Raw genomic sequence first — 25,851 nt, 5'->3', positions numbered from 1 at the left:
ATCACACCATGCCGCATGAGCACAACCGCACATTTTCTCCTCATGCAAATCCATCAACAGAGGGATTCTTCATGCTAATGTTCTCCGTTTAATCACCTGCGGGTCTCGCATAAGCAAATCAGACAGGTGAAGCTGACCTGTTCACCGCAGTGTACCAGCCGGCAGCCAGCGTCAGGTTTATAACCACGTCTACAGGAATCAGATCGGCCACCGCGTCATTACTGGCTCTCATGGTGCGCAGGATGCCCTTCCCAGCCTGCACCGGGACACACAAAACACACACTTCTTCAGAAAGGATGCCAAACGCACCATATGCCTCTGTCTGGCTGTGAGCTTCACGCAAGCGTTTAGGAGGATGAAACTGCTTCATGACTTCAGGAAATACAGACTAATTAAAAACGAGGGGCAGATTGTTTTCATCGTTTTTAACCTAAGCTCCGCCCACAGAAAAACATCACAATGTTTACTAACAGGAAAAGGGTCTATTGGTCAGTGTTAGAGGAGCTCAGCTTAGCCGGACAGTTAGCCTGCTTCAGACCAGGTTAGTTTCCCAGCATACGTTCCCACAGTGACTGAGCTCGAACTATTGTAACTATTTTGCTTTCGGAAACCAAATCAAGTGAAAATAAGTCAGAATTACTGAAATAAGCCTGGCTTATTTGGCAAACTAGTTTTATGAAACAGCCCCCAGGATGTGTTAAACCTTCAGGTCTACTGTAGCACACCATGAAACAATACTTACAGCAATGAAAACACCACTTGGTCCATTAAAGTTGTCTATCCAACCCTGTAAAATACAGAAAAAGGCATAACTGTTTTAGCATTGTTATGAATCTCACAGGGTTATGCACAACATCTATAAAAGCTCAACTCTATACGGCAGAAAAAGATACTGACCACAAAGAAAAAAATATATATATATTTTAAGTCAAAAGAGTCCAAACCACGTTATTTATTATTTTTAATAATAAATTTAATATTATTTTTAAATGCGTGTTTGTGTGTGTGAGAGAGTGATTTTTAAGTGATATTTTAGTTTTATTTATTTTAGTATTTAAAGTATTAAACTAAACAAAAAGAGAAATGTTGCCTTGGCATCTACCTGAAATAAAATAGGTTTACATTTTGTAATATTTAATGTCAATGTATATATAGTTTTTATTTTATTTTATTTACTTTATTTTAGAATTAATTTAATGTATTTAGTTTTATAGTATATTGAATTCACCTAAATTTATTATTTTTTTTTTCAAATATGTCTAAACTTTTATTTGGTTCTTAGTTACTGTTTTAGTTTATGTTAGTACTTCAAATAAAAAGTTTATTTAATCAGTACATTTTATTTTTTTTAATGTTTTTCATTTTAGTTAATGTTAACAACCCCAAATGTCTCTATGATGTTCTGGTGCTTATGCCATCATTAGTCCAGGTTTGAACCTAAATCCTCTGGGTTAGCAGCCCAGCTCTTTAACCATTAAGCCTCATCACTCAGGCAGCAGTACGAGTGAGGACTGTTGCGAGCGGATGCGACACTCACGGGGAACGGCTCCTGCCAGCTGGCTCCCACGATGGACGGCCGTATGATGCCGATGTTGAGTTTGCCGCTCTCCTGCTGCACCACACACTCGGCCAGCGCTTTGGTGTAGGTGTAAGTGTTCGGCCGGTCACCGATCAGACGCGGTGTGATGTCACGGACGATACTGTCCTCCATCCACCTACACACACACACACACACACAGATAAATCACTGCCCTGCTTCAGAGTCAGTACAGTGTGTGTCAGACAAAACATCCTGATGCAATACGGCTTGACGGAGTCAAACAATGTGGAAAATCAGACATGCAATGACCAGTGGCATAGACCAAGTGTTTTCAAACTGGGGTTCGTGGAAAAATAACAAGTTAAAATAAATCATTAAATAAAAATTTGATTAAAATGAACAAATTAATAAATTAAAAAATAAATAAATAATACATACCACATAGTACTATAGTGAGTAGAAAAAAGGATTTTTTTTGTACATAAACTAACTGAAGTAATAAATAATAAAAATATAAAAAATAATGAATAAATAAAGATTAAAATAAATGATTAAACAATAAATATGCATTAAAATAAATAAATAACAAAAACGTATTTAAATAAACATTTACCAGATAACTTTGACATATCTAATAATATTATTAATTTTAACATACATTTTTAGATTATCGGGTTTTATAATATACGCCTGCCTATATATTTTGTGAAAATTATTACTTTAAAATAAACATTAACCAATTTTTTTTTTCAGCTAGTTGCCAAGAACAAACAGAAAATGGCAAAAATACACACTAAATTACTCAAACTTTAACATTTAAAAAATTAAAACAGAAAATGCTTAAATATAAACTAACTAAAATATCTAAAAGTATCTTAGTGATTCTAAAATAATACTGGTGTTCATTTATTCAACTTTTTGAAAGTTTCTCTCTTTCTTTAGTTTTGATATACTTGTCAGCATACCATAATTGTGTTCAAATACATTAGCTGATATTGAATACACTCTTCCCTTCCAGCACTGGATTGAGTCAGCTCCATCAGGTAACATGAGCTCATGGCTGTGGTTGCCAGGTAGATTCTGTAAGTGAGTTTGAGATGATGATATATTGCACTCACTCCAGAGAGTCGATGAGTTTCTTGGGCTCGACCGGAGGGGGGTAGATGACCTCGTCGATGTGTCTGCGGTTGCAGTTGGCGTAGGCGGTGGAGATGTGGATGAAGGCCTGCAGGTGCTGCATCTGCTGCGCCAGAGAGAGGAGCTGCTGCGTGGCGATGACGTTCAGCTGCAACGCATGCCTGCGCAGACACACCGAACACACACATTATAAACCATAGATAAATCACTGCTCTCCTTCAGGGCATGAACATCAGAGTTAAATAATGCAGAATATAAGCCAGCAATGTAGACCAAAAAACACAAATAATTAAATAAATAATAAAAATACAATAAATATAAATACATTAAATAAAAAAAAAATGATAAAAAATACAGCACTGTACTGTAATGACTGGAAAAAACAAGATATAGTAACAAATTATTTATTGTTCAAATTTGGCATAGACCAAAAATATATAGATAAAATAAAAAAATTCACGAATAAGTAAATTTAAATATTTTTTTATTTTACAAAAATAAAAATTTATAAAAAAAAAAAAAAAAAAAAAGTACCTCAGTACAGTATTACAGTGAGCAGAAAAAGTAATAAGGTAATGTGAGAAGGGTCTGGCTGCAGGCATGCACTTGCATTTTCAGACACCTGCACTTCTGCAAGTGACGTCACTTGCAGTCTTTTTTATTTAATTTAATGAATTAATTATTTTTTAAATTGAATCTCTCAACATTTTACACAAGCAGCCAGGTGGTGAATACAAGAAAAAAGAAACTAAATTAAAATGTCACTTGCAATCCACACAAACTGTGCGTGTTGCCAATGGAGACAAGACACTGTGGTGGTTAAACGATTAAAACTCATTTAATATCATATCATATCATATACAGGGTCCTGCAAGTCATCTTTAAGAGAAAGATGACGGATTTGCGGGTCTTGTCTTTTTCTCTTAAAGATGACTTGTAGGACCCTGTATATGATATTACATTACTTTTAATCGTTTAACCACCACAGTGTCTTGTCTCCATTGGCAACACGCACGATTCGTGTCGAATGCAAGTGACGTCGTAGGCAACGAAAAGTGACATTGTAATTTAGTTTCTTTTTTCTTGTCTTTATCACCTGGCTACTTGTGTAAAATGTTCAGAGATTCCATTTAAAAATGATTAATAAATACAATAAAATTACAAATAAAAAGAAGTGCAGGTGTCTGAGAGTGCATGCCTGCAGCCAGGCCCTATTGGGTAATGTTAAAGAAACTTATTTATCATTATAATTTGGCATAGACCCAAAATGTATCAATTATAATTAAATTATATGTAAAAAATAAATAAATAGATTAAAATACGGCAACGGCTATTTGCACTAAGTGAAATAGCAGTATTTTTTAACGATATGCTATTACACTATGTTTAAACAGCAAGAGATTCTGCTATTTATATACTACTTATAGCAAATAGTGGCAATTATCTGCACCTCAGTATTGTAGTAATTATAAAACAGTACGCAGTAATAACGTATTGAGTGTAATTTATAGTTTTAATTCAAATTATTAAATGGATGCTACCTTATTGGGACAATAAAGCCCTCCCTACACCTACCCTAACTGATACTTTATTTTCAACTTTTTTTATTTCCTTCATTTTTATTGAAAATAAAATGCCTTTCCGACGCGATATGAGATTTGAAAAGGGAGAAAAAAGGTTGGCAAAAGGCGGGTTCGAACTCGGGTCGATCGTGTCAAAAAATGCACGTGCCTTACCCTCTACGCCACTGAACCTGATGTTAAACAAGCGTCTGTTTTCAGTGTCGACTATCCCAATCACAAGTTGGTGGGCAGAGTTAGTGTAAATAGACACTCCGTTAAAATAACTAAATAAATAATACAAATGATTAAAATAAAGAAATTAATAAAAAAAAAAAATGATAGCAATACATGAATAATACATCTAACAGTACAGTATTATAGTGAGTAGGAAAAACGTAATAAGGAAATGTAATGAAAACTAAATATCTTCCAAACATAATTGATGCCAAGGCATCATTTCTTTTATCATGAAATACGGAAATAGAGTAAAACTGAAAATTTATTTAACTTTATTGAAATATTTAAATAATAATGACAAAAAAAGACAAACTTTAAGTAAAAATATTAAAACAAAAACACTTGTTATAAATGGTTATAAATGTTTAAAAATTTGAATTGTATTTTTTTATATAAAAACTATAATAGCATATTATTGATACTGGTCTGTGATGCTGCTGAGAGTAAGAGGACTGCATTCTTGAAACACATTAGGACACTAATGCTGTTTTTATTTTCCTTAAGACGCTGAAGCAAGAGGTCGCTGTGAACAGATGTGTGTGTGTGTGTGTGTGTGGAGATGAAACCGTTCCCTCACTCGCTCCTGCTCCAGAGTCAGCGGTTCACTTATGAATCCCTCGTTCCTCCAGCAGTGAGAACATCTGCTCCTCAGCCGGAGACTCATGACACAGCAGAAGTACTGTATGTGTGTGCGTTTTACCTTTTCTTATTCTCACATTTCCTCCCTTCCCTCACAAGTGTAGCTATGGCTTTCAAATTCCGTCATAAACTAATGTTAAGGTTTATTAATGTTTTTGAAGTCTCCTCTACTCACTAGGGTTGCATTTATTTGATCAGAAATACAGTAAAAAGGTGAAATATTATTATAATCTAAAACAGCTGTTTTCTATGTGAATATCTGTTAAAATGTAATTTATTGCTGTGATCAAAGCTGTATTTTCCACATCATTACTTCAGTCTTCAGTGATCTTAGTGTTAGTTTATATTTAAGTGATCTTCAGTGGTCACATGATCCTTCAGAAATCATTCTAAAATGCTGATTTGCTGCTCAGGAAACATCTCTGATTATATGTTTAGTGATGTCACTCACTTCAGGGGCTCGTCGAAGCGGATGGTGGCGGCGCAGTGGAAGACGATGTTGATACAGGAATTGAGTGTTTGTACATCCTCTGGGCTGATGGCCAGGCCGGGCTGCGTGAGCTCGCTGCTGATGGGGATGATCTTCTGATGAAAATCAGGATTATCTTCACGCACGCGGTCGAACAGCTGCGAAACACACACACACACAAGCACGTCAGACATGCAGAATCACTATAACATTTTTTGAATGAAAAAATAAATAATTAAATACATACATTAATAAAAAGGCAATTTTGGGGGTCATAAATGTACTTAATTGTCATTCTTATACAATACATGCAATACTTACAGAACAAAAACATGACAATGACATGACAAAACCATATGAGAATCATCATTGAGCAAATAAGATAAAATAAAAATGGGAATTTTGGGTAGCAAATGTACTTAATTGTCCCTAAAGTAACCTTACAAGGCCTGGTCCTAAGACCAGGCATCATTTTCATACTATTTTTTGTAAAATGCAATTTCTCATAATTTATTTTGTGGTAAAATGCGATCCGTACATGTTTATGTTTTATATCATCATGTAATTTTCAGTTGGCCAAACCTCAAGATGCAAATGACAAATCTCATCATATTATGTCACAGACTTCAGTGTTTATGCAATGGCGAAGACTGCAGAGTGAATAAATAAGACATTTCTTGAGCATATCCAAGCAAACAGGCATTCAGCATGGCATGTTTGATGCTGTAAATAGCTGATGAATGCGCTGTGATTTCTGTAATCTGATATCAAAAGAGGATTTGCAGAGACTGCCGTCCTCTCTGACACACATGTGCTGACTTATATTACCCACAATTCCAAGGGTATGGCGGTGGCATATTCCTGCAGCCACAACCAATTAGAATCAGTTCTGCGTAACATGTGACCCCTGTAACCACAGCAGCAGGCACCTGCCGAGGGCCGGACAGATGCTGACAGCTGTTGAGCCTCTCGGTCCAGTCACGCTTTTCAATGCATATTTATCCAAGAGAGATTTGCATTTCCAAAAGGAAACAGTTTTGCAAGGCAACAGAACAATAGGTTGAAGTCTGAGGCGTAAATGAAACACGTGGAGCCTGTTTCATAAAACAAGTTTACCAAATAAACCAGATTTATTTCAGTTAGTCTGACTTATTGTCAGTTGATTTGGTTCAAAACTTGTTTTATGAAACAGGCCACAGAGCTGCTTTATAGTCGCACTGAAAATATTCATGAAATCGCTTTCATTTTCGAATAAATAAAACAATGCAATAACATGAAATTGGCATGTATTACATTCTCAAAATTATTCATTCATAGTAGTTATATAAAAATTAAATACTGTATTATTTGAAAACCAATTTAAAAAAATCTAAATAATAAGTTGTAATAAATGTAAATGAAATGCCAGAGCTGCTTCAAAGTTTAAAAAATCATTAAAATTTATTACAAATAAAAAAAACACAAAAACATTTAAACAAACAAATTTTATTTGCTTAATTTAATAATAATAAAAAAAATCAAATAAATTAATTTATAAAAACAAGACAAAATAATAATTAAAAAACAAATTATTAATAATAAAATACTATTTATCACTTAAATAAATTTCATTTACACAAAAAATTCCCCCCAAAAAAGAAGAAAATGAAAAAGATATTAAACTTAAATTAAAAGAACAATGAAAAAAAAATACGAATGAAGCAATACATTTAGAAATAAAAAAAATAAATAAAAAAACAGAAACAATATTAATCCAATTTCATGTACAAATAAAAAAAAACGAATGTAATTATTTAGAGAGCACATAAAGCCGATTTAGATGCCATATAAGGACTTAAATGATGTTTTTGAGTCAGTGTAAATGAGGAGGACCAATCAACAATCAGTATGCAAATAAGCACCAATCCACATTCAGTATGCGTTTAAACGCCACATCTAAACCTTTCTGAAGGATAAGAGCTGGTAAAATACGTCACAATCCAGTTTTTCCTGACTTTTTCCCAGGAGTTGCTGTGAAATTGTCTGGGAGAGCGTGGCGTGTTATAAAGTCTGCTTGCATGTTGAGACACGGATAATTTCATTTGTTATTGCAGTGTGTTCGTTTATTCAAGACGTTGTCAAAGGTGTGCGATGTACAGTTTCAACAGAAACGCCCTGTCCTGCACCATTACTGGGAAATCTCTAAATGTCACTTACACCTGTTGCTATACGAGGCATTTTTTGAATATTAAACCATACAAAAGTAAGTAATGTATATATAAATATTTTATCTAGATATATTAAACATATATATTTTATAGTTAAGCAAAAAACAATAAATATAAGAAATAAAATAAACTAATAAAAACAAAATTATTAATCAAATAAATGTAATTTACAAATAATAAAAAAACTAAAATAATAAATATTTTTGTATGGAAAGCTAAAAACTGAAGAAAGTAGAACTGAAAAAAATCTAAATAGTAATATTTAAAACCCCTGTCATCCCCATTTTTGAAAATCCACGAAAAAGTGCACTATCCAAACTTAAATTATTATAATTCATGAACGCTTTTGAATACAGACCTAAGGTTGGTCTCTTTTTAAAGACGACAATTAGCAGATTATTACAGAAGTCATTTATTAAAATTAAAGTATTAAAAAGTTATAGAAGTTTAATTTTACTGTTAAAATTATTATACTTTTTTTATTTTATATAAAATAAATATTTAAAAAAAAATAGTTAAAAATCTAAAATTAAAGCCATGTACATAATACATGTGTTACAAATTTGAAGTTGATATAAAAAAAATTGAGGTTCATATGCAATTTTGTTTAGGCGTTATACCAAAAACAGCCACCGGGTGCCATTCAAACTCCATTGAATTTTTTGTTGATGCTTTTCAGTCACAAATCTATCAATTTCTCTCTCAATATTACATCTATAACAGAATCTTGAGACTTAGACTTTTCCAATGATATAGTTTGTTATGATTACATTAGGATGTAATTGTAATATAGTGAAGTAAAGTTAGGCGTCTCGTATACGGGACGGTGACAGTTAAGGGGTTAAAAAAGAGAAAAGAAAATTAAACTAAAATATAAACTGGAACTAAAGGATACAAGTGAATTCAAAATATTAAAACTAATAGTAAATAAAACAATAATAAAATTATTAATAAAACACAATTTCCTTTGCAAAATAAAGAACAAATACAAAACAAATCATTTGGAGAGCAAATAAACCCCATGAAACCATAAGACATAACAGAACCTATTTGGCTAATATGAAGTTTGTGCGCACCGATAAAGCAACTATCTTGTCTTTTACAACCAGAGGATTTTCAAATGCAAATGAAAGTGCATAGTTTAAGCCTTTCCCACACACTCAAACATGCAAATATTACAGGAATAAAGCCCTAAATATTATCTTCTGAACACATAAGTCTGGTCCTAACGGCCATTAACACAGATTACTGGACAGATCAGACAACATATGGGCCATGAGAGCAGTCTAGCCAACACACACACACACACACACACACAGAGAGAGAGAGAGTTCAGTCAATGCTGGACAGAGAAGCGGTTAAAATGGTCAAGATGCACAAAACTAGAAGGAGAATCTGTTCATGTCAGACAGGAGGAGCACGAGGAGCTAGAACGCTTTTCAGAAATGCAGTAAATGAAGGAAACAAGTGCAGCCACTTCAGCCAAACTTCCTGCTGCGGTTTGTGTCACCGGGCAACAAAAACACAACACACACCCGCATGCGGGCATAGGATGAAGCTCCAAATGCTGCTTCAGCGCTGCCAGAGCGAACACACACACACACACACACACACACACACCAGCGTTATTACTGCTATCAAAACTACTCATTCAAATAAAGCTACATAAAACATCAAATGGAAACATAAGTGAAAAACTAAAATTGGAAAACTAAAACTGAACTAAATAAAAAAACAAAAAACATTAAACTGAAATTATTACTCAAACTATAAAATAAAAGCTAATTCACAAAAATTAATAAAAGGATATAAATACTAAAATAGCACTAATTAAAACAAAAATTAAAAACAATGTTCATTGAAATAAAGCTGAAACAAAACATAAGCCTCGTGGGCGTCCCGAGCTCGAATCCTGATCCCACCCTCCCTCTCTCTTCCACGTCTCTTCCTGTCAGATCTAGACTGTCCTATCGTAATAAAAAAATTAATAATTTGTATTAAATTAAAATTCTAAATATCAATAAAAATGGATAATTCAATAATACTATCAAATACTATTGATCATAATCTAGATTAAACAGTATCTGGGTTATTCTAAAACAACTAGATACATTTTTATTAACAGAAATAAAGCTGAAACAATATAAATATTATGAAAAAAACTGAAAGTTGAAGCACTTAAATTACTAACTGAAACTAAAACAGAAACACAACCTAAATAAGAATTAAAAACTTAGTGATTAAAAATGGCAAAAGTATATAACAAATTTACTAAAAATTTAAATAAAAAGTTAAACTATAAAAACTGATTCAAACTATTAAAATAAACTGTAATAGAATATAATTTTTAAAAAATAAATAAAGCTGAAATTAAATCAAATGTTAATTAAATAAAACAGAAATATTAGGTGAAAATAGCTAATTAGAAAATTCAATTTGAAAGTTTAAGTTACGCGAGTAAAGTTTAATAAAATAATTAAGTAATTAAGTAAGTTTGTATAAAATAAATAAAAATAAAAAGTAATTTCAAATAATAAAAACTATAATTGTGTTTGCAATAATAACTGCTGATCTATCTGAAACAGTTCAAACTCATTGATTAAAGCTGCACTGTATGAGAAAGGAAGTGACACGGATAGAGGATGCCACAGGTTCACTGTATTGAGGTCAAGGGTTCACCGAGGTCGAGTACTCTAAACATTTGCTCTCTCTCTGTGGTGGAAAGAGCAAACGGTGCATTGTGGGACGGCGGTCACTCTGTGCCAGTCTCCACCGGGCCTTCTGGCACAAAAAAGCCAATTGTGTGTGAGTGGAAGAGAGAGACACAATACTCCTTCAGTTCCTGCACTGCTGTGGCCTTGGGTGAATGACACACACACACACACACACACACACACACACACACAGAGAGAGAGAGAGAGCGAGCAGAAGTTCAGTCGACTGGAGAGACTGAAGGAAGGAGGGACGGAGGTGGACCTGGTGCTTTATCACAGGTAGATCAGTATCCCTGCCTGAACCGACTGAATTATTCACCCGCGGGACGACCAGCACTCACCAAACACTCACACATGGCCTGTGCATCCACAATACAAACCAGAATCAACTCAGAAATTCATACGATTTCAATTATAAAATATAATTTCATTAAAAAAAGTGATAAAAATAAAATACACGCATATAAGTCAGGTCCATATACATTTAGACAGGCACAATATTTATATATTATAATTTATATTATTTTAGCTTCTGACCAAAACATATTCAAGTTACAGTTATATAATGAATATGGGCTTAAAAGGTGCACACTGTGAGCTTTAATTTGAGGGTATTCTCATCAAAATTGGAGGAAATTAAATATAGAAATAATATATAATTAATATTATCCTCAATTATATTAATAGTATTATTAATTTATATATATATATATATATATATATATATATATATATATATATATATAAATACACACACACACACACATATATATATATATATATATATATATATAAATATAAATAATTTGTTTTTAGATTATCATTTTCATTTTTGGTCATGATAATTTTTCCTTTACCTATACTATAATTTTTTTTCTCATTTACCTATACTATAAACTGAGTTATAAAAGCTATATAAAGCTTGTCTCTTTAATGATTTAAGATTCTGGTGAAAGGCATTTAAATGACAAAACAATGGACATGTTTGTTTGAGATTGAATGGCTTCCCACATTAGATTTTCCTTCTCCAAACACACACACAGTCTGCCTGTGTGAGAGCCTGAGCATTCCTTACATATACAACCCACACACACACACACACACACACACATTTGCTTGGCTATCTTAGTGAGGACACTCCATAGACTTCCACTGGTTTTCAATCAGGTTGATGATATTTTCAACTAACCCAAACCATCTGCAGAACACTAGATTTACATCAACATCTTGAAGTGACATACTGCCAAGTATGGTGACCCATACTCGGAATTCGTGCTCTGCATTTAACCCATCCAACGTGCACACACACAGCAGTGAACACACACACACCGTGAACACACACCCGGAGCAGTGGGCAGCCATTTATGCTGCGGCGCCCGGGGAGCAGTTGGGGGTTCGGTGCCTTGCTCAAGGGCACCTCAGTCGTGGTATTGAGGGTGGAGAGAGCGCTGGACATTCACTCCCCCCACCTACAATCCCTGCCGGCCGGAGACTCGAACCCACAACCTTTGGATTACAAGTCCGACTCTCTAACCATTAGGCCACGACTTCCCCTTTTTTTTTTTTTTAAAGTGAAGAATCTTCTGGCTGATTTACAAGTCTTTCTAACTAGTGAGGATCAGTCAAATGTCTCACTGGTGCGTTATAAAAGTATTTCACAATATACATCAGGACATTTGGTCCTCGCAAGTATAGACAAAATCAGTACACACACACACACACACACACACACACACACACACACACAAGACAAGACATAATGAGGTTTATATCAGAGGTCAGAGAGTTTGCACAGCGCTGACAGAATCTGTCCGTCTGACCCATAATGCTGAGCTGTGTCTCATAACAGATGAGCTTCATTCTGGCTCGAGTCCAGATCTCACATCAGTACGGCACAGACCAGATCAAACTACTGAAACCAGCAAAACCCAACCAACACAACATTACTCAGATTACATGCAGTTCATACACATAACCATTTCATAAATTATTTTTTATTTTACTATTAAACATTGTATTATTATAGTTAATTTAATATTAAACAGTACAAACTAAAACCATAAAGCATTAATTACAAGAAATAAAATAAATGTGAAATAAAATAAACTATAAAAACAGTTCCAAGGCAACATTTGTCATTTTTATTTTAGACTAGATGTACTAATTTGACTGGAGAACAAAATTAAATATAAAAAAAACTTTAAATAAAATAAATACGAATATATACAAAAACACAAATTACTAAAAAATATGAAAATAAATGTTTTTAAAAACTAAAACACTTTAATATATTAATTATTACTAATATAATAAAAATGTAAAAAACAAAACAAAAATGTTTTGCCAGTATATTGCTGTTGAATACCAACTGGCATAATATAAGATATTTGAAGATAATATTATATTTTATATAAATATATATATATATAAAATAGTAATTTTTATAATACATATTTTATTAATATATTTTTAAATATATAATTACTGATTATTACTTCTATTATTAATGATCATATTTATTATAATAAATACACTAACTGGCCCAAGTAAAAAAAAAAACCTGCAATAATTAGAATAATTCACCTGCAACACACACACACACACACACACGCACACACACACGCACACACATGCACACACGCACACACACGCACGCACGCACGCACGCACGCACACACACACACACACACACACACACACACGTGTTTCTCTGCTGGAAAGTTCTGCTCAAACTAAACGGTGTGAGTAAGTTCAGGAAACTGGCGTAACACACGCTCTCCGTTACAGCGGATGTGACTCATCATCCTCACATAAAGACAGATTTTCTCCAGCACTGCTCCGTCAGCTTGGAGTAATGAAGCCGCACCTACAGCACGACCAGACGCGTATGGAAATACAGATCATAACTCATATGGATGGCGTTTGTGGTGGGGTTTCCATGGCAACAATCAAAGAGTGTTTTCCATTGCCGCCTGAGAGAAAGCAGCGCATGAACTTCTGCAGCAGGTTTCAGAGGATTGAGTTCAGGGAAACAATAGTGATACACCCTGATGACCGCCAATGATCAAACACAGATGCATTCACCATTCTGCAGGCTTTGACGTAACTAACTATTTAAGGATCAACATGTGGTTAACTGAAGTTTGGACGCGATCAGATGTCATCCGACAAAGACTGAGATATCCAATGACAAAAACACAATATAGGCATCAGGTTTCTGTCTGAAAAACATGAAAAGCGAGAAATGAAGAAAAGTACAATGTTCTAGAAAGGTTACAAATATCTTAAGTGTGGCAAACACACTGATTCTGATGATAAAGAGGAGCTGCTCGATTAATAGAAATGAAACCTGAAATCACCATATGGCTTATCAAATCACAATTGCTGAGATTTTATTAAATAAATGTCATTTAAGTATCTTTCCAAAATTGTAATAAGAAGTGCTTATGAAGCGACTGTCAACGTCAAAAGAGAAGCTTTAAGGCTCCCTGTGGAATGAAGAAAATGAAGACTTAAAATTTAAAAAAAATATTTTATTTAAAATTAAAAATAAATAAATAAATATATATATATATATATATATATATATATATATATATTGTAATTTTACAGTTTAAATGCATAATACAATTATTATTATTGTTATTACAATAGTAATATTTCTTATTTTGTTCATTATTTTTAATTAGTAATGAAAACATTATTGCTACATTTATCATAGCTATATTAATTATTTAATATACATCAATGGCTAAAACAATAATAATAATAAATATTATCATTATTATACTATTATTATTATGAGATATATTACAAATAATAATAATAATAATAATAATATTTAATTTTATAGAGAAATACTGCTTTAAAAGTCACATTGATACTTAAATACCAATAAAAAATTTTTTTTTAAATAATAAAAATAGCAGCAATTGCATTTCTTATCAGAAATTTTTTTCCAATTTTTCTCTCCAGGTTGTAATGAGAAGGAGGGTGAATAAACATCACACTGAGAGCTCTCACCTTACACTTCATCATGTCCTGGACGCGCTCGGACATGGACTGACCGGCTTTGGGCCGGACGAGGATGTAGAGGGCGTTGACGTCAGGACAGGAGCGCAGCAGCTTCTCCACCAGCACCTTCCCCATGAAGCCCGTGGCTCCGGTTATCAGCACGTTCTTCCCCGCGTACCACTCCGAGATCGAGGCCATGATGACGGTGAGAGACGAGCTCTGCTCCTCCTGAACACTGACACAGAGACAGAGAGGATGAGCGGCCCATTCACCTGATTCACAGTCAAAACACACTCAGCTTCCTCTGTCAGCGGGGAAATACAGCCCACTGCTTCCTCAGGACACATTCTGACTCCTGGACACTAATGAAGACTCACTGGACACTTTTGTAATCTCCACTCTTCGTTACGGTTTGCAAAGGTGTTCAGAGGGAACCGCAATGTGTTGCCAAAAGGTTGCTAGGCGGTTTCTCACTGCCCTTAGAGGTGAAAATCATGCGCCTGATCACTAAAGTAACTGTACACACACACACACACACACAGAACGTTAACTCTTACTGCTGCTGTTTGCTTAACACTTGCATGAGCGATCGTTAGAGAGATCAGTGATGTTTGACTTGGCAAATAAAGCTAATAAAGCTGATGCGGTTACATCAATGATACGAGCCTGCGCTTCAGACATATTCTCATCTGTCCTCTGTGATCTCCTCCTCATACGGGACACTGTAAACATGACTGACCGGAACGAGCGGCTGCAGGTCAGAGAGGATTCACACCTCTGTGAATGATTGTGACGCTGCTCACACACACACACACACACACACACACAATCCTCTCCGGTCACAGGCGCTACACACACACACACTCAAGACTGACGTCTGATAGAGCAGCAACAACTGAAAGCAAACTTTCTTATCAGAAAACCAATGGACTCTGAAGAAGTTTGTTGTGACTGCTTAAGTTAGAGTTAGTTCAGGTAAATTACTTTCATTGGACAATATTACAGAAATACATAATTTCATTGGAGGATATTATATAAATATATAAAATAAATTAAATCATTTATCAAATAAAATTAGATAAAATACAAATAAATATACTATTTAAATATAAACAATTAACAATATATAAATAAATATGCAATATATATATAAACATGCATACATAGTGTCTTAAATGCCAGTTGCCCAACTTTAACTTTATTATAACAAGAATTAGGAATAGATTTACTGATATTTTAAATTAAAAGTCACTTTTTATTTCAGTTCAATGAAAAGTTCAAAAGAACAGCATTTATTTGAAATAATCTTCTGTAACTTTATAAATGTCTTTGTCACTTTTGATTATTTTAATGCATCCTTGATAAATAAAAAGTATTCATTTATTAAAATAAGTTCTAGATAACAGTTTTGCACACTTCTGTGTTTTTACAGAGAAGTTCATGTTTTGAATAACATCACATTTGATTTTTGGCACTCAATTCTGAAAGTTGTAGAAGTAGATGAGTTCCTCTTAAGTGTTTCTAAAGGTTTTCAGGTGTAGACCGTGAGAGAGTCGCTTCCTCACTGAAGCAGCTTTGATTATTAGCAAAACACAACATCCTCTTTCCTGCTTGGATACAGCAGCTGTGATGCTGGAGGAGGAGCGTCTCCAGACGTCTCGAGGTCATCCTGTGTTTGCATAAGGCACTAATTTGAAGAAATTTAGGCAAATGTGTATTTGGCAGCTTTCAATGTCACAGAGAGGCTGAAAACGAAATTGTTTACTACACATACTAAAGCGTGTGTAATGCTCTCTATACATTTTTTTAAATAAGTTAATTTTAATAATAATATTTTTAAAATAACAAAAGTATAAATTTTAATACAAATATATTAATAATATTTTATATATACACAATTAAAAAGAAATTCATCTTGAGCAAAAAATGAATTTGTTACTAAATATTTTTGTGATTTTGCTCAAATTCCTTGCGCAATGCACTAAATTCATCTTCCTGTCATTCCAATACAGCTTCTAGATGGGTGTGTGGCCGATTCCATTCAAATTCCACCTTTCAAAGGAAGCCAATTCTTCAATCCTGACGCACACACAAAGAGTCCTTAGCTCTGGTTCCAGCAGTTCTCAGTAGGATTTGCACCACCCAGAAAGCAAACAGGTGACCCGAAGACCCTTTACACGGCTATAACTTACACGTCAACTACACCAGTGATTTATTATGCAGTGTCAGACAAGAGCCATATTCCAGCTGCGATCTGATCCAGTCCTGATACAATACACCACAACAGAAGCCCGCTTGAATTACAGGAAGTGTGGACAAGAGCAACATTATCTGCAGAGAAGCCTCTGTTTCAGCCTCGCTTCCAAGAATGAAGAAACAAACATGATGCAACCCAACAAACAAATCACTCTCACCGGCCAAAAACACCTCAGCGCAGCCCGTCTGCGGTTATAAAGGAGTTAAAAACAAACAAACAAAACATGAATCCACAGGAAACAATCTACCCAAACAGGAAGAGGGTTTCAGATCTACTGAGATACTTTACCATTCAGAAGTTTGGTTTTTCTGGAAGACGTTAACGCTCAGATGCATTAAATTGATCAAAAGTGACAGTAAAGACGTTTATAATGTCATAAAATGTTTTTTTAAGCTTTTTATTCATCAGCACTCAACTGTTTTCAATATTGATAATCAGAAATGTTTGAGCTGCAAATCAGCATATTGAAATGATTTCTGACAGATCATGCGACACTGAAGATTGGAGTAATGATGCTGAAATACAGCTGCGCATCACAGAAACCGGTTATTTTAAATCGTAATATTTCACAATTGTACTGTATTTTTGATCAAATGAATGCAACCTTGATGAGCAATGGAGGATAATGCATGATGTAAGAACAGGAGAAAACAAAGGCGAGAGAAATGTGAAGAATTCTACACGTTTCACATGATGACTGGTCTGGACTTATGAAGGGAAATCAATGTAAAAGTCCCTTGAAACTGCAGGACCAGATCAGAGGATTTCACCAGTAGCCTAAAGTGATTCATGACCCCTGTTACTGACCCGAGATCATTTTCATTGCATTGTCATGTGTGTCTAAATATAGTGTAAGCTGCATCACTTGCCATTTTTAAATATGGAAATTGTATTCATTTGTTTTATCACAATATGATAAACTCAGTGAACAATCAAAAAGCATTTTCGGTTTGAGAAGATGCCATTTTTGTCATGCAATTAAATGTTTAATTGTAAATCAATATTTAGGGCATCTTCGAATTCACTCAGCATGTGATCTATAGCAAAAAATATTATTATTATTATTTAATAATATCAAAAAATAAATGGACAAATCTTTTCAAAGTTTTACATGAGATCAAAGTCAAAAAGGAAAAATGTTTCAGCAAATATATCACAAAATTAACAAATCAACAGCATTTTAATGCTATTATGTAACAAAATGATTTAGAAGTTAGAATTTTAGAACTTTATCACGTTCCAGGATGTGACATCATTTTGGAGGGAAAATGCAAGTAAGCAAAAAGCAGCAACGGATTTGATTGACTAAAGTCTGATACACACTTTTTTAGTAATACATTTCAACAAACATTCATTTTTCAAAAGGTTCTGAACTATTACTAAACATAGTAGGCATGTTGATTTACCACCATTAATCACATTACAGACAGTGTGTGTGTGTGTGTGTGTGTGTGTGTGTGTGTGTGTGTTCATTGATTTGCCCTACATCAGTTGAACATCCTCTGGGAGCACTGAGAGCAGATTGCTAACAACATCATTAGCTAATGCATCACTCCAACACTCACTGCTCCAATGCACATGAAGAGACGGCCAATAATGGCATCTCATTACAGCACACTTTAAACTCAAGCACAATAAATCCAGCTTTATCAGAGGGTTTGCTGTTACTGATCACAGCTGATTTAGAACACTTCAGCAACCGCACAGCAATGAACAACGTCGGCTGACTTATGCACAAACACTTCTCGTAATAATGTTGTATCTGTGCATTAACTTTAAAGTATGCCATGCGTGGTTTTCATTCATTAAAGTATGTTAAATGTTTTTGTGCATTAATCAATGTATGCAAAATGTTGTTTTTGTGTATTAACCTTAAAGTTTGTAACATATTGATTTCATGCACTAATCTTAAAGTATGAAAAAATGTTTTTGTGCATATTGATAAAGTATGTAAAATGATTCTGTGCACTAATCAGCAAGTACTCATTTAGTTTTCGTGGACTAATCTTAAAGTACGTTTTGGAACGGTCCTAAATATTTTCTATAAAGGAACCAAAGGAAATTGCACAACGTCCTGAGCGGCCTCACCCAACCACTGTAAACAGATCCACATCAGAGAACGCAGCGCTTCAAGATGCCTTCAGACACGAAAGACAAACAAAACAGAGAAACACACTCACCTGAGGATACAGATGAATATTTGACTTACAAATGCCCTGCCATGTCCTGAGGTCACTGCAAATCATACATGTTCCTATAAATCAGCCGAGTCAAAATCATTCAATCCTGAAGCATTTTAGCACTATCAGACACGAAAGATGAAACTGGCCCACATCCAGAAGAGTGAGCAGGACTGTTTCAGGTTATGGGTCATTGTGTTACATGAAAACAAGCACATTCATCACTTTTACTAAGCAACAGTTTTCTACAAGAAACGGAGGTATATGGGTATACGGGACGCTCACAAAAATACCTTGCTTTGCTAAGCATTCAAATAAAGACATCAACCAATGATACCTGTCATTTTATTTTTTTTGAAATAATGGTGAAATACAGGGTGAATGTCTGTTTTTATGACAATTAGTTGTGGTGTCAAAATATCCCTCACAGTTATTGTTAAACTAAGGTTATGTGTGACCCTGGACAACAAAATTGAGATTTATACATCATCTGAAATCTGAATAAATAAACTTTCCGTTGGTGTATGGTTTGTTAGGATAGGACAATATTTGGTCGAGATACAACTATTTGAAAATCTGGAATTTGAGGGGGCGAGAATATCACCTTTAAAGTTGTCCAAATTAAGTTCTTAGCAATGCATATTACTGATCAAAAATGAAGTTGATATATTTACGGTAAGAAATTTACAAAATATCTTCATGGAACATGATCTTTACTTAATATCCTAATAACTTGGCATGAAAGAAAAATGTATAATTTTGACCCATACAATGTATTTTTGGCTATTGCTACAAATATACCCCAGCAACTTAAGACTGGTTTTGTGCTCCAGGGTCACATATAATTAAAATGCCAAAAAAACTACTCATCAGGCATTTAATTAGTTTTGTACTTTAACCGTTTTGATGTGATTTTACATGTATAATAAAGCAGGTGAAAAATCCCATGAACTTGCATTGAAGCAGGGACTTCACTTCTCAACACTCACAGTTTCTCCAGAAACAGTCAACATTTAGCTGAATGAACGAATGACTGAATGGCAATCAATCATTCACCTGTTTAATAGGGCAGGAATGGATTGTTAGTTTAGCGTTTCTGTCAGACGTGGTTCTGGCTAATTAGGCCTGTTGTATAAATAGCAGTTCCAAGTCACTTTAATTATAGCTCAGTCCAGAGGGAAATACACTGTTAAAATGACTACAAAATCTAGAGTAAAAAGAGAACTGTGCAATGTAAATATAGAAGCTGTGATAAAACTAGGGCTGGACTTACATCCTCAGCTAATAACTACAGGCCATCCAGGCTTGCATTTACTGAAGGAACTAAATAAGAGTGTTATTTCAGCATCATGTCAATTCTATTAAAGTTTTTATTAATATTTTTTAAATTAGTTTTTGATCATTTTTAGTCTTTTTTAAAAATCTCTTTACATAGTTTTTATTTGTTATAATTGTAGTTTTATTTGGAGTTATTTTTGTATCATTTAAACACTTTTACAGTTTTTATTAATAATTGTAACTAGTTATTTTTATTTTTAGTTCAAGTAATTTTATTGTGTAGTTTGTTATTTTTTTATCTCCATATACTATAGTTATTTGTTCAGTTTTAGTTACTTTAAATAAAATGATAAATAAATTAAAAACAAATAAGTAAAAAAAATAAAAACTAGCAAAAATAAAACTTTTTTTTTTTAGATATAGTTGTTCTTTTAAAGTATATTATTTTAGTTTAATTTTAGTAACTAATAACCCGGTTGATGTATTTAAATAGTTTTTGAATTATTCTTTGTTTTTTTATTTTAATTTAATTTTAGCATAAATTTTTATGTAAATTAATTTTAATTTTTTTTGGTAAATCAAGTTAAACTAAATAAAAATGGAGAAATGTTGCCTCGACAACTACCTGAAAAAAATAAAATAATATATATATATATATATATATATATATAACATTATATGTATATGTGTGTGTGTATACACATATACACATACATTATATATATATATATATATATATATATATATAATAGTTTTTATTTAAGTTTTTATACATATTTTACTTAAATTAACATGTTATGGTTTTAATTTGAATTAATTACCTATAATAACCCTGCTTCAAATTCAGATTTTAGTCTTTGGTTCTGTGTAAATCTTCGTGTAGATGTGAGATTTGTCTTAATTCCGTGTCTGTTTTAACAGTAAATGCCGCAGATTCATGTGTGTAAATACATTGCCCCCCTCATTCGCTCTCAGTGTGACCCAAGAAGGCCTGCTGATCATCAAACCAGTGCTAATCTCAACATCCTCGCCTTCAGCTCTCGTACTGATCCCGCGCTGTCGGAGTGTGATCGTATGGAGCGCACGGATCAAACTAAAGGTCACACTTAGATCAGATCATCAAAAAACAAGTGCATCAGCACCAGGCCTAGTACTCCTAAACTCCCTCCATGCAGCACTGATTGTAAGAAACTGGTTCCAAATGACACAAGCAGCAGGCAGACTGCATAAACGCAGCTCACTGTCTGTCTGCAGCAGTATCTGTGTCAAGGTCAGATTAGGTCCAGCCATCATATACAGCATTGTAAGGTTGCAAAGCGTTACGCACATGCTATGACCATATGAACCTTCTGGCATGTCTCTACTGTACTTCAGCTGTATAGTGGCATGTGAGAGAGTATGTTGTTGAATATTGAACAGTCTCTGTTTAACAGCTGCAAACGTACCTTTACGCATCATCCTGAAGCCCTAGTTAACAGGGAATGTCACTCTACATTAATAAAACATTTGTTAATGTTCTTAAAACATTAGTACAAAAACATTTTGCTACATTTTTTTCCCCTGAAAAATGTTGCTGCTTGTTTCAGTTGCTACTCGTCACCTAGACGGCCATCGGGACAAGACCACAGGAACCAGATGAGTCCTCTGCACAGTCTGACTTTGTTGCAGCCTAGAATTAAACTGCTGGTTTTGTCTGGCCAGAGGAGATCAGAACACTATTTAAACACACTATTTCCATTTTTAATACTGTAAAGTTGCTTTGACACAATCTGCACTGTAAAAAGCGCTTTATAAATAATGGAGACTTGACTTGAGAATGTTCAGAGAATATTTAAAAGTAACATTTCTATAGCATTTGCCAAATATTACAACAGAATATTCCCTCAACGTTCAAATGACCAAGAAGGGAAAAAAAACTGGACGTTTTAAAATAACGTTTGTATAAATTAATGGGAATATTCACAAAACGTTCTTGGAACATATTTTGTTATTTGTTTAAAATAATGGTGACACTTTAGAATACTGTTCCATCATTAATGAATAACTACACAAGAACACATGAGTAACGCAATATTAGCACTCTAGTAACTATTAGTAACTAACAAGAAACTCTGATGAATGAATAAGTAATAGAGCTTAGTCGAATGTGGTAGTTCACTATTAGCTAATCAGTAACTATTATTTTTTCATACCTCCCTAAGAGCTACTGTATACAGGTTCATAATTAATATGAATAATACATAATGAATAATTAATTCTAAAGTAAAGGTCATGGTAACCCACTAGTAATGACTCAAGTATTACCAAATTCTTCAGAAGGAATGACTAATTATTTGGATCAGTATTCTAAAGTGAAGATTGTGATAACTCCCTAGTAACGACTGAAATCATTGTAAACTTTTAAGGTTTTGGTTAGCAATTCATTTTGCTAGATTTGGTAACTCTTAAATCATTACTAGTGGGTTACCGTGATCTTCACTTTAGAATACTGATCCAAATAATTAGTCATTTCTTCAGAAGGATGTAGTAACACTTGAGTCACTACTATCCAAAACCTTATATCTCAAACGCTTTAAATCATGTCAGTCAGTATTGGGGAGTTATGATGCTTTTCACTTTAGAATACTGATCCAAGTAGTTAGTAGTTCCTTTAAAAGAATTAGATACATCTTGAGTCATTATAGTGGGTTACCATCATCTTCATTTTAGAATTAATTATAAATTATGCATAATTCACATTAATTATGAACCTGTATACAGTAGTTCTTAGTAGTTCTTCAGGATATATGTAAAAAATAGTAGTTATTGATTAGCTAATAGTGAACTACCAGTTTCAACTGAGCGCTATTACTTACTAAATCAATAATCAGAGTTTCTTGTTAGGTAATAGTAGTTATTACATTGTTAACAGTGCATTAGTGACTTGTTCCTGTGTAGTTATTCATTAACAAAGGATCTGTATTCTAAAGTGTCACCAAAATAATTGTTTGCCAACTAAGCACATTTGAGAAAAGCGGATTTTCTTTTGATTCTGAGATGAAACGCAACCCTGAAAAGATTGACGCTCAAGTGCAACAATGTAGCAAGAATGATTCGATCGCGCCAAACCTCTAGAGTTGAAGAATCATGTGTGCTACACTGGAACATCTGAACTAAGCTTTCTGCTTCACCCGCCACCGCAGCGAACATTTAAACACTGATGTGACATGAAACGGTAAGAAACGAGACCTCTGGGATTATTTAGTGACAGCGGAGTGCCCGCTGATGACGCGTCCGTTTCGGCGGCGACAGACCCGCGTCGGGAGCCGCTGCCGCGTGCACAGAACGCGTGCGGGTATTTCAAATCAGCTACAACTAAACGCTTCCATGTTCAAAGTTGTACTTCTTAACACACGATCATAAAACGCAGCGGTGAAAGACGCCAGTATGACGCACCGCGAATGGAACGCAACGAAAACGCGTCCTCCTGTAGACTACACCGGAGCTTTGAGAGCTGCTCCGGGACGATAGGGAGATTTTACATCCTTCACTCTTCAAGAATCCAGATGCCAAACACCCTCGCTTGGTTTTCAAAGCACACGTGAACGCATCCAGACCGACATGATTAAACACACTGAGCACATTCTCTTCCCTTAAGGATGCGTCAACACACCGCGACGCGTTTTCTCTTATAACGGTACGTCCGGGTTTAAAAGTGAAGTAGCATTTGGCTCCTAAAGCAGAATATCTCGCCTTACCTTGATCATGAATCACACCGGTGAAGATGTTCCGAGTCTCAGCAGCGCGTCTCTCTCTCTAGCGTGCGCGCTCCACAGAGCTGAAGTGAACGCGCCTCTGGCGCAGCGCTGATGGAGACACGAGAGAGTGAGAGAGTGAGAGAGTGTGTGTGTGTGCTGGGTGTGACTCCACACAGAACCACTCAACACACCTTCTACACGAAAACTAACAGTGTTTAGCTTTGCACTTCCTCATTCAGGACCGGTCGGTATTAATGCTTTTCTATCGGAAACCACTGAATCAATTCCATAGAAAACGAAAGTGGCCTTCGTTTCTGGCAGAACACACATATTGAAAGTGTACACCAGGGATCCTCAAATCTGGCTCGCGAGATCCACTTTCCTGCAGAGTTAGTTTCAACCCTGATCAAACTCACCTACCTGTGATTTTCTAATGATCCTGAAAACACTGATTAGCATCCTCAGGTGTGTTTGAGAGCTAAACTCTGAAAGTGTAGGTGAGTTTGATCTCGTGAGCCAGATTTGAGGATCCCTGGTTTAGACCAAGTGCGTTGATGGATGCCTATAGGTTAAATAATTTATATGCATCAAGCACTCAACAGCACACTTGAGTATTATTATTATTCCTCGCATAACTCAGCTTGTCCATTAATCATTTGTTCGAAGTGTTAGGATTACCTCTCAAGGAAATATCGTGTCTGCCCTTAAAACGATAAATTTGCACTTGCAAACCCAGCTAAGAAAAATATGTTCTAAGAACGTTTATGAAAATGTTATTCTCTGAACATCCAGATTTTGAAATCTAGCCTATTAAAAACTCTTCTTTCCCTATACAAACATTCAATTGTATTGGGAATGTTACTTTTCCAAAACAACCAGCTACATTAAAAAAATAAATAAATAATAAAAAAGTTCATCCAATTAAAACGTTTCAGAAGTTGACACGTTTTTAGGCTATTCAAGACGAGATTATATATGTTCTAATGTTCCCGTAAGAACATTTCTTCATAACTTTGAGGAAAACTTGCCAGAAAGTTTGGAGAACATTTCCTCTTAGCACTGAAGTTGCTTAATATGTTAACGTATATCATAAGAGTCATTCATAAAGCGCAATGATTAACATATAATGGAGGAAGCTATTTTGAAGTGCTGAGAAGCACATTTTGGGTCTTATCTCTAAACTGTCTGCTGCCTGAATGCTGTAGTTTTTTCTTTCCATTATGTTGTCTGCAAGCCAAACAATCTGAGATAAAGAACTGGAACATTATGCAAAGGACCTGCATGATGATAATCAGAGGAATTCCAAACAGTATGACGGAAAACAAGCTAGATGGGTGAGGAGGACACGATGCTTTATATATATAAAAAAATAAGTTATTGAGCTACTGACAATAGAAGCAGCATACAAAGATGACTGAATTGCTTCTGTGGGGCCACAAGACAATAGAAACTGGCCATTCAGTTAACAACACATACTCTGAATAATACTGGCACTATTCAATAAGATATTGTCATTTTAGCCATTATCTCTTAGAACAGAATCAAGTTTAGAAAATAAAGCTACCAACTGGACTTCTTCCCCCGGTTTCACAGACGAGGTTTAAGCCTAATCCCAGACTAAAATGTAAATCTGAGCTGTTTCAAATGAAAGAAACTTGCACTGACTGATCTTAAAACATGTCAGTGCCTTTGTTGTCTTAAGATGCACACCAGTAATGCTTTTTTCCAAGGCATGTCTATAAAAATGACTTCAATGTCCTAATTAAACTATGGCCTAATCCTGGTTTAGGCTAAACCCTGTCTCTGAAACAGGGCCCTTGAGTCTGTTAGACTTTATTTAGCCTACGTTAGAAAACGTTCTGCCAAGGTTCTCTCAGCGT

At 34.5% G+C, this 25,851-nt stretch overlaps 1 protein-coding gene across 1 annotated transcript in view; it reads right to left on the bottom strand.

Annotated features, from left to right (window-relative positions):
- Positions 1-24,070, bottom strand: part of LOC306861773 (fatty acyl-CoA reductase 1) — a 28,492-nt gene extending 4,422 nt beyond the window's left edge. Inside the window, exons 1-7 of the mRNA XM_079404244.1 lie at positions 23,972-24,070; positions 14,529-14,754; positions 5,567-5,742; positions 2,659-2,838; positions 1,538-1,715; positions 743-787; positions 138-256 (exon numbers count right to left, since the gene is read on the bottom strand). Of these exons, the coding sequence (XP_079260370.1) occupies positions 138-256; positions 743-787; positions 1,538-1,715; positions 2,659-2,838; positions 5,567-5,742; positions 14,529-14,717 (887 nt within the window). The 5' untranslated portion in view covers positions 14,718-14,754; positions 23,972-24,070. The remainder of the gene's footprint in view (positions 1-137; positions 257-742; positions 788-1,537; positions 1,716-2,658; positions 2,839-5,566; positions 5,743-14,528; positions 14,755-23,971) is intronic.
- Between the last annotated feature and the right edge of the window lie 1,781 nt (positions 24,071-25,851).

Source organism: Barbus barbus, assembly GCF_936440315.1.
Source record: "Barbus barbus genome assembly, chromosome: 42".
Classification (NCBI taxonomy): Eukaryota; Metazoa; Chordata; class Actinopteri; order Cypriniformes; family Cyprinidae; genus Barbus; species Barbus barbus.
The sequence above is the reverse complement of the archived record's forward strand: the minus strand, read 5'-3'. Positions and strand labels throughout refer to the sequence as shown.